Source organism: Homarus americanus, unplaced genomic scaffold, assembly GCF_018991925.1.
Source record: "Homarus americanus isolate GMGI-L3 unplaced genomic scaffold, GMGI_Hamer_2.0 scaffold2539, whole genome shotgun sequence".
NCBI lineage: Eukaryota > Metazoa > Arthropoda > Malacostraca > Decapoda > Nephropidae > Homarus > Homarus americanus.
In genome coordinates, this window is record NW_024725489.1 from 1,795,441 (window position 1) to 1,806,155 (window position 10,715).

At 34.7% G+C, this 10,715-nt stretch overlaps 1 protein-coding gene across 1 annotated transcript in view; it reads left to right on the top strand.

The window, feature by feature from the left end:
- LOC121864953 (beclin 1-associated autophagy-related key regulator-like) overlaps positions 1-8,071 on the top strand; it is a 30,747-nt gene extending 22,676 nt beyond the window's left edge. The window contains exons 4-10 of the mRNA XM_042364173.1: positions 612-727; positions 1,202-1,323; positions 1,993-2,165; positions 2,970-3,120; positions 3,764-3,940; positions 5,090-5,219; positions 6,622-8,071. Coding sequence (XP_042220107.1) covers positions 612-727; positions 1,202-1,323; positions 1,993-2,165; positions 2,970-3,120; positions 3,764-3,940; positions 5,090-5,219; positions 6,622-6,855 — 1,103 coding nt within the window. The 3' untranslated portion in view covers positions 6,856-8,071. The remainder of the gene's footprint in view (positions 1-611; positions 728-1,201; positions 1,324-1,992; positions 2,166-2,969; positions 3,121-3,763; positions 3,941-5,089; positions 5,220-6,621) is intronic.
- Positions 8,072-10,715: the final 2,644 nt, after the last annotated feature.

Genomic DNA, 10,715 nt, shown 5'->3' on the forward strand with positions numbered 1-10,715 from the left:
CCCAACATTGTACAGTACTGTAGTCTGAAGATTTAGCCAAGTCCAACGGGGTAAACTTGTTCAGCTAGGCAATTTTAAGTACTGTATATACACAGGCTTATAATCTATCAAATCTAGCACTGTGGCTAATCATGCACCAGTCGCCCGAGCTGAGGGGTAGAGAGAAGCGCTCTAAAGCCAGCTATGGTAATATGATCAACAAACATTAAACATCAGAATCTCAAATGTTTCCAGAATGTATGAGATCTCTGTCAAATATAGGAGACTCAGGGATACAGTACAGTACATAACTTATGTATTTTACAGTATTTCCAAGTTATGTACTGTATATATTGAACATGTTATTTCTATATAAACTATCCAGCACTTTTTTCCCCAAACATGTAAAAGTTAAGAGCATGTTACAAGAATGTGTGGTAATGTCTTTTGTAAATAATGTTAAATTGTTAATTAAAGTACAATTAAGTGAAGGGCTTCTTTTCATAATAGGGTCATTAATTCATTACAATATCCAGACAAGCATGGAAAGTGGCAGTAAACCATTGATAAAGATGATGATTCCCTCTGTAGTTATGTCCGGTTAACAAGGCAATAATATTTTATATTTACAGTCAGGACCCAGAGTGCTGAGTTATACAACACCAATGCTGTTAGACGTCAGCAGCTGCCATTGTTTCAACTGAGACTGTCCAAGATGAAGAAGATCTTGCAACAGTATCAGGAGAAGGTAATATCTTGCTTTATAACTTGAACCATCCTCTAAGGGAAGCCATAATACTGTACAATTGATTGGTACACTATGACTTGCAGTCTAACTTACAGTCTTAAAAGGTTTTTATCCAATAATATGTTACTTTATTATCTGTGACAGATGCTGTAACTTTATTACACAGAACAGTACTGTACATGGAACTTATTTAACTGCAAATATTTTAACAAAGGATGGTGATGAATTAATGCCTTATACTACATAAAATACAAGTGGGTCACGTGTATGCTCTAGGTAGTTATCAGTAGTTATACTGTACAGGGGTACATGTTTTGAATACATCCACTTGCTTGTGTGGTGCACTGTACAGTATTGTACATGAAAAGTCCATATACTAACTGATATAAGTCACTGATCATATCCTCACCAACTAGTGTAAGACAATCAAACAGTTTTTAAAATAATAATCTATAATAAACACAACATTACCAGATTCAAGACAAGAGAGAACAGCTGGCTATAAGTGAAGCTCAGCTGAAAGGTGTTGTCCGAGGGAACATACGCCAGCTGACTCGCTACATCTTCCCCATCACTGAGGTGCAGCCAGCCAGAAGGTATTGCATCTACAGTTAATTCATATGATAGTAACAGCAGTTTTGACCCTCAGAATAATCTCCTGAAGCATTTTACTATACAATATCACTACACGACCATCCACATCAACAGTCTATAGTATTCTGTTTATAAGGGAAGGTTAAAGAAAATGCATTAACCCATTGTAAATTTTATTTACTGGTTCTGATTGCCCTCCTTACAGTACAGTTATGTTTTTAAATAACTGGTTTATATATTGGTTCTGTTTTACTAAGCAGTTTATGGGGGTTGATTTTCCATCCCCACAGATGTTTACTTCCTTATTTTTGCTCAAAATAATGCATGTCATTATTTCAGAAAAAAAATTTCCTCCCTGGTTTGGTGCTTGATACAGGCCATCTAACCACTGAATATTTTGAGGAATTAATAACTGTACCACATACTGTACTGTATACTGTACTTATGAATCCAGGTGTTTTTAGCTTAGCTTTTTGATATAATGATTACAGTGCCAGCTTGTGACCTTTGCTTGTAGATGGTAAATGCCAATCAGTTTTGCAAGTTTGTTAGAAAGGAAATTGCGTGTACATTACAGGATGTGTGCTTGGAATTTAACAAAGAAAAAGACTGTTTTAACAGAAGACATTTTATTGAAGAATATGTGTAGTAATGCAGGCCTTTTATTGCAGTATGGATACAGACCCTGAACATCTAGATACAGTATCAGCTATTGCAGAAGCCTCACAAACAACATATGTACGTGGTCGATGGGTTTACACGGACACGTCACATGAGACACAATACCGCATTGTCCATCCTCTCTTGCCTGGCTCAGGGGACTATTCAGCGTACAACCTCTTGTGTAAGTTCATTTATTGTCAAGAATTCAATAAGAAGTTTGGTCATGTAAAAGAAGAAAGCAGTTTTGAAGAGTGTGATTTATTTCTATAATTTATTTGGATGACTGAAATTCGCATTTCCACCTGGAACATTGACAGGATTGATTTAGAAATGGAAAGGAAAGTAAAGTGAGATGTAGACACCTAGGGAAGACAGTGTAGGAAGCATCAGATGCTGTTCACTGATGGTTGGTATCACAGTGTCACTCAACAGTGGCCATCAGAAAAAGTTTACTGTAGGATAGGGAGGATGATAAATATAGACTGACATTTAGATTTCACCTTTGTGGGAAAAGGATGTCTTATACTGTACATGATATTTTTTATTTATTTATTTATTTTTCTAAGTCTCATCCTGGTTACAGAAATATAGTTGAACAAAACATATTAGGCTACATGACATGTTGATCACAGCAATAACAAATTAGAAATTGTCTGTACAGTACCACTACTTTTAGAAGTAGCTATACTGTGGAATTATTTTCAAAACATTTTAAGCATCATCAGCAGTACTAAGGATGCAGTATATGATTTTCAAACAGAAATTATGAATATTGTATAATGTAATAACTTTGTAATTACATTTGTTTTAATTTTAGTACTGTACTGTACAGTATTTTTATCTTCAAGACTATGAGAGGCTGTGTTATTTCTTGACCTTCTTTCTGATCATCTTAAAGATTATATTAGTCTACAAACAGGGGAATAATCTCGTGTCAATTTTGATTTAGATTTTGTAACCTTTCACTTTTTTCTCCGCTTGACAGTGATGAATACAGGCAGTGAATGTGAAGACAGTGATAATGAGGAGCGGTCTGGAGGCTTCAGTGTGTGTGCGGGTCTTACGTACCTCACCCAACTTGTCAACACACTGGCCTTCTACCTTGATGTAACGTTACCAAAGAAGTTGTGTTATAGGTAATAGCTATGGCAAATTTCTATACTATTACATTACAGTATATCCTTATATTTTTTAAAAGCGCTTAAATGCATTTTTACTTTTTCTTCTTAGATTTTTTAACTTTTGCCTTTTTTAATGTGCTGTACAAGAGGTCCCCGACTTACAGAACTTGTTCGTAACCCAGGGACTCCAAGTATATTAGCTATTTTTATGGTCTCCTTTGCTTTTACTTTTCATGCAGGACTTTTCTGTATTGATAATTATAGTCCTATAGTACAGGTATATTAGATAATAAAATTATGTTTGTTTGATTGTAAGACTTAGTTGTAATAGAGTAGAAGATAAAAGTTCAAAGTAAAGGAGCAGCTAGTCCAGCGTAATTAATTATTTAGCGGTGTCCTTTTATATGGAGTATTGGATTAATTTACTTGATAGTAGGAACATTAAAGATGTTTGCAAAGAAAAATTAGTAGATGTATTTAAATTTTGCACAAGTGAAGTATTAACTGTGACAATAGGATACAGTACTGAGTGATGCTCCAAGATAAAGTTTAGACATTACAGTACAGTACAGTACTTGTATTTGAAAACTCAGTTAAATATGAACATTAGTTTGCACCAACTAGAAAGTAAACTTACTTAAAAATGTTATTTTTACAGTGAATTCTGCAGAATTGAGTTGAGTGAACAACAGTTCGCCAGACGGGTAGCAAGATTAAATACAAACGTATTATATTTGTGTTTGTCCCAAAATGTCCCAGCAAAGTTACTGCGGCCAACTCATACCACACCAAATCTCTTGGCTCTTCTTGATACACAAGTGGCTGATCTAGGAAGGTGCGTGATCATTGTATGTGTAAGAGTTGAAGGGTTTTGGCAGATACAGATTTATTTTTCTTCATGTGCGAGGGTTATAATTGTGAAGTGTTTCTGCCCATACTGATTAGAAAATTCTCTTTCATATATTATTACCAACAGTTCTTAAGTTTTCACTATGCTGTAAACCCTCGATAACTCGGCACATATGGGGCTCTGGCCTTGCCGAGTTATCCCAAATTCCAACTTATCGAGGCACTTCCCCCCTCTTAAAAAAATACAAGAATAAAAAATTATCGACCCATATATGTGTACATGTATTAACTAAATGTAAAAAAGTAACACTTACCAGCACTGCAGGTGAAGAAGGAAGCATTGTAGTAGGAGACTCAAATGTATGGTAGATGACACAAAGGCATGGTATTTGACACAGAGGCATGGTAGTTGACACAGAGGCATGGTAGGTGACACAGAGGCATGGTAGGTGACACAGAGGCATGGTAGGTGACACAGAGGCATGGTAGGTGACACAGAGGCATGGTAGGTGACACAGAGGTGATGCAGGTGGCCAGATATGCCGAGATTTTCCCAGATAATTTTATATATCTCGGCATTTCCCAAGTTATACTGATACATTCCGAGATCATATCCATACCGAGTTATCGAGGGTTTACTTTATAAATTAAATTTTCCTCAGACAGTAATTTACTTATAAATGCAGTATGCTCATTTCGAAACAGCCAAAGAAACTTTGGCCTGCACAATGACATGGATGTGAGTGTGTGTGTTAACTTTTGGTAGGCTTTGACGTAATTTTCTCATTATTTTCATTTCTTTTTGTCTTCTCAAATTTTAACCATGAAGACTGTCAGGTTGGGACTAAACACTCAGTCTCTTTACACTGGATGGTCAATAAGCTCATGAATGGCCAATTTTGTAAGGAGAAAGTTTGCTGATTGACAGGGACACCACTTTTAATATTTTATTCGGATAATACCAGATGATTTTTTTTTCACCTCAAGAAGGGAGACCATACACAAAGGGGTTAACTATGTGTCTCACCGGAGTTTACTGTCAACTTTTCTTAATGATAGTATAAAATCATTTGTTCTTTAGGTGAAAATTATTATTAAAAAAAAATCAATTCTCAGCTCATTCAGCTCTTTGCAGACAAGGTAGTTTTGAGATCGCTGAGTCTCTGGTGGAAAGTATGGAGGAGGGGATGGAGGAAGACAACGCAGATGGTTCTGACTCGGAGGAGGAGGAGGACACAGACACTCTCTCTGCTGAGTGGGAAACTGTAAGTGTCCCACAAGTTGTTCAGTTATTTACTCATTCTTTTATTTTTACCATTTGTTTTTACAGCCAGCAAAAGTCACTTGTGTTTGTATTTGCTGTTATCTTTCAATCAAAGTATCTCTATATTTATGTCTCTATTTATTCTTGTCTATCTGTGTTTCAATAAGTGTTTCTGTTAATTGATTTTTCTGTCAGTCTGTTTTTTCTGTCTGTCCATCTATCTTTTCATCTGTCAACGTTAATGTGCTCGACTAAATTGTAACCATCACAAAAAACTAGAAATTGGTAAATTTGTCATATGCAAATAATGTTAAGTAATGTGCAGTAAATTAGTGACCATTATATACTAGAATTTCCTTCTATATTCATTATTGAGATTTATTTTGTTCTCTCTCACTTTCATGCACATTTTTTTTGTCTCCATACCGCATTCATTCTTTTCATTTTCAAGCCTTTTCCTCATTATCATGCAAGGATGACTGGAATCAAGCAAGTACAGACTCTCCCTTTATTTGCTGTCATTCATTTATATCACAGTACAGGGCTGGTATAACAGATGTGTTCTGCTGTGGTATTCCTCATCCACCGCAAGGTCCCCAGCTATGTTTTTCTCTTGTCACTTCACTCCAAGTCAGGCAAAAGGTCTCCTTATATTTTGTCCCAATGTGATATAATGAAACTGTGAAGAGAATATGTCCAGTATTGTCTGAATGTTTGTGTGTTTGTGTCTTGTCTTTCAATTGGTAGATATATCTAGTAAGCACAGTAATGCATGTGCCTTAAATTTAATTTAATAAAACCTTGTATTGGAGTTATTCTACACAAGGTTTTAGATGAAACTGCATTTAAGCAATCGGTGACCTTTTATAAACCTGTCAAGACTGAGAAGAACATTGGCTATGTTACATTTACTTTGAGATTTTTATATACAATATTTTGCTATCAGTATACTTACCATTGTTAAGCAGTCATCTTGCACCACTCTCACTTATCGTCTCCTCCCTTTTTGGGGTGTTTATATACCCCCTTGAGCAACCCCTTACAAAAGTGGTGGAGGAGTTAGGAACAATAGATAACTAGATACTGTATTGTTTATCTTTATCCCTTTCAGTACAGGGATGCCACATTTAATACATTTATTGTACTTAGCTAACTCCAGGCAATTTTATTCAGGTCAGAAGGACCCCTAACACAAGGGGCTAGTAGGCTATCTCCACCAACCCTTTCACTTCAAGATGCCACTTTAATATTTTATTTGACTAACACATGATTTTATTCAGCTCAGAGGCAACCCACTTGAACTAATGCTTGGACCCAGGAGTTTTAATAAGCTAGAGTTGTGTTAGTGGAGAAGAAGACAGTCGTTGATACTATTTTTTTTCTGTATGTTTTTGGCAACACAGGTCCCCAACTTCCCTCTCCTGGAGCCACCACCATCTGTACCAACCCATCAAGCCTTTTCCACTTTTAATTCAACAACTATATACTCCCAGGCAACTATGGGTCAGATTGCACAAGGAGGCATGGGCCTTGGTGCAATGGGTGTTGGAGCAGGTGGTATTGTTTCATCTGCAGCTGCCTCGGTAATATCATTATTTCGAGGCTTTGGTGGAGGTCAGCAGAGAAACAATTACTGATAGTCACATTGCATTATAGTTACTCTATATTTTCAGTTACTGTACTTAAGTTGATAATAAAACAAAGGCTTACTATCAACTTACCAGCTTATTTTTGCTGTCTTTTGCAAACTCATGAAAATGTGACATATTTGGTTGAACCCACATCTTGGTTGCAGCTAACAGGGACCCAGTCAGCCTCCTGATTTGTTATGAGCTCATACCAAAGGAAAATTTACAAACATGGCTGTATATGTACAGTCACGAACAAAAAAACCTTGTTGCCACTTCTACTGCTCCACGAACCCTGAAGCAGTAGACACTAATGCATTTTTCTGTCCAGTGATGCTTCATATTCATGAGTCTGAATCTCAGGAATCATGGAGTAGAAGGAGAGGCAACAGGACTTTTGTTTATGACTGTACCTTTATATAAGATGACTATCCAGTGGTACTGTACCATTGCTGGAGTGTTTTGACAGTATTGTGAGGACATGATATGTTGATTGGGATTAGACCTGTCATATGATTATTGTGTTTCTTAGGCCATTTTTATTTTGCTTCTAAAAGGTCAAATTTAAGAAATTTTCCTGTTGTAATTGTCTTAGTGTTTCTTGAATTATGAAAATATATATTTATTGATTTCCTGTATGATTACAAATGTTTTATTGCCACTTATAATGTAAATTGTCACAGCAGAAGTAATTTCTTATTGTCCTAAAGAATGCTGTACAGCAGTGCAAAATATCAGTGATAATTGATATAATATAAAAGTTATTGGAGCAGAGTTTTGGATAATTTATGAATAAAGGAACACAGAGAACAAACTGAGGAATGAAGGTTATTTTTTATCTGATTAGTGTATAAATATTGAAATGGCTATGCAGGTCCATGCAAGGAATACTTCATAGTATAATTCCATATAGTAACCATGTTCCTGTGTGTGATACCATGTTCCCTTTGTGAATTGAAGTGTGACCACATGTAGAATCTTGCCAATATACTTCAGATTCTGAATCCTTCCACTTCTTCAAATGTTATTGGTTAAAACAACACCTGTTAAAAATTTCATTGCTAGTTTATAATTTCATTAAAGTGATAAATTTATTGGAGTTTCCCACTCTGCTGTAAGTCATTATAGGATAATTGATCCATATATAGTGACAGAATCTGTACCAAAGTTCATTTTGGATTTTTATATTTTACGTGAAATAAAAGTTGTTTGGTTTCTTTGTAAATGCCGAGTTTTTGTTGACCACTGCCTATCATTCTTTACTAATGTATCAACAGTCTGATACTTACATCATTGGATATTGTAAGGCACAGATACACAGAAGCCTTTATTCTCAGGGAAATGTATAGTTATTATAATTATCCATGTTTGTATTAGTTTATATATGTCAGTATTTACTGTAGTACTGATAACCTTATTTTGTTTTTTCCAACAACAGCTTCCCATGGAGTTGTTATCATAATTTACCACTTCAGTGAATTTATACTGAATGTGTGACACAAGCATCTCAGTACCAGGTTATATCTATGGATTTCCAATATTTATTTACTTTTGCAGTGAACCGAAGCAGCATACTGTCTGTTAGGTGTATTTTGTGGAAACATGTACCTGTACATTGTTATGTAAAGTCCATATTTTTTTTGGTACTGTAATCATTTCACCACTTATCAGCTTCCTACGGATTCAGGTGGTTGGTCTGTTATTTCTTACATTGTTATGGTCTTCATTGTTTGGTTGAGTCATTCTCACATCTGACCCTGGCAAGGGATTGAACCCAGGACACATGATGGGATCTGTATGTGATACAGTACTACTGTACAGTGCCACTAACATCATTATATTTTATTAATTACACCCACACATGTGTGTTAGTGTGTGGTTGTGTACCACTAAACATCAACAAATCTCAAAATGCATGACACTGAAGAGTATAATATAACATGTATGCTCACAGCTGGAGCAGCCTCCATAACCATTCCTGGGGTGATTGTGGGCTTTGTTTGAGCTAAGGATCAAAATTCCTTCATTGTATTGCATCATTTATGTTCAGTTATGTAACAGGTTTTTTTTCTCAAAGATGAAAAACTTTTCATTAAGCAATTTGCTGCCGTTGTAATAAGGATATTCATAAATATAAAACTTATATATTCTTTTACATAATTATAAAGTAAGACAAATAATTTATAGTTACTTCATTGGCTCAACAGATTAACTTTCAGAGGTTTCTCAGTGATTGTCACGTTGAAGTATTAATGTATATTTTGTGTTTATATTAGGAGCACAACTACCATAAGGATTGTGCTAGACGTATTGACTCAGTATCTTCTCCATGCAGTTTTCTGTTTATTCTTATTGCTGGCCTTGATAATGATTATAATAGCCAAGTGTAACAAACACAAAAACTCAATTTTGGTCTGTCAGATACAGTACTTTTCTATGGATCAGTTATCTTTGATTCTCTACCAGTCATGTGTAAGGTGGATCAAGGGGTACAGAAACCTTAAAGAAATGACTGAAGACGGTGCAGCTGAACTTATTAATTTACTCTTGTATTTTTGCTAGCCAGCTGTACTGTTACTAGATTTTTGTGTACTGTATACACTTTACTTCCATTACAGGCAAGGTCTCTGCTTCCAGTTGTGGTGTTGCATTTTATTACACCTGTAAGACTGTAGCTTGAATCTAGAACATACAGTTGATGATAACCTTAAGAGAAGGAACAACATTTCAGACACACTTGATTTTCATCTTAGTTTATTAGGAAATGAAAGAAATACACAGTATTTATCAGAAGCACCAAAAACACAATACTGATATGTATGGTACTCTCCTTACTGTTAACAAGTTCACCTGGTCTCATGGTGAGGGGAACTTGACAGATACCATTTTCTGTGGTGTGAGACTACTGACTGTAAGGTCCAGTGGGATCAATTATCCCATCAGTCAGATGGTTTCCATTTGACTGACAGTCTTTGGTAAATTGTATTTGATTATTAGTGCACTTTAACAGGTTATAGGTTTGATAATGTGAAGTTTTGTAAAATCAAAATGTTTCTTTGGAAAAAAGTTCATAATTGGCTGTCTAGACGGAAGTTAATAAACCAGCACCACTGAGATTTTGGTTTTGTGCTTAATGTACCAAAGTACAGTAATATAAAAATAAATATATGGCATTATATTATTACAGCATAATTATATTGAGATATAAATACAATATAGTACTGTACTTAGATAAAAATAATTAATTCATCATAAACCACCAAGTGGGCACTGCCAACAGACAGAAAATATTGTTAATAAATGCCTACATGGTCATGTGTATATATATATATATATATATATATATATATATATATATATATATATATATATATATATATATATATATATATATATATATATATATATATATATATATATATATATATATATATATATGATAATAATTGTCATTAAAATGTTAAGACATAATTTATGATTACACCTATAGATAAAATCTTGACAGCTCAAATTATGCCTTATCCAAAGAAAATTGTATCTGTGACCTGCTTTAATCAAGCTTACTTCCATACTGTGCACTGTAGGTAAATGATAATTATTGTACATGTACTACCAGCATGTAATTACAGAATCATTGAAATTACAAGAAAACAATATTTCTTGAATTGGCTTTGAAGATTTAAATTATTGACTATTAGACTTATGAATAATTTTCAATACCATATTTAATTGATTAGCTTTGAGAAAGTAAATTTGCAGTTTTTATTTCAGCACAGATCATTAGCTTAGGGCAAGATTATTAGTATTTGATATTTAAGTTTGGCTTAGAGGTCAAGAGCAAGGTAGGTACACTATCTATGCTGACTACA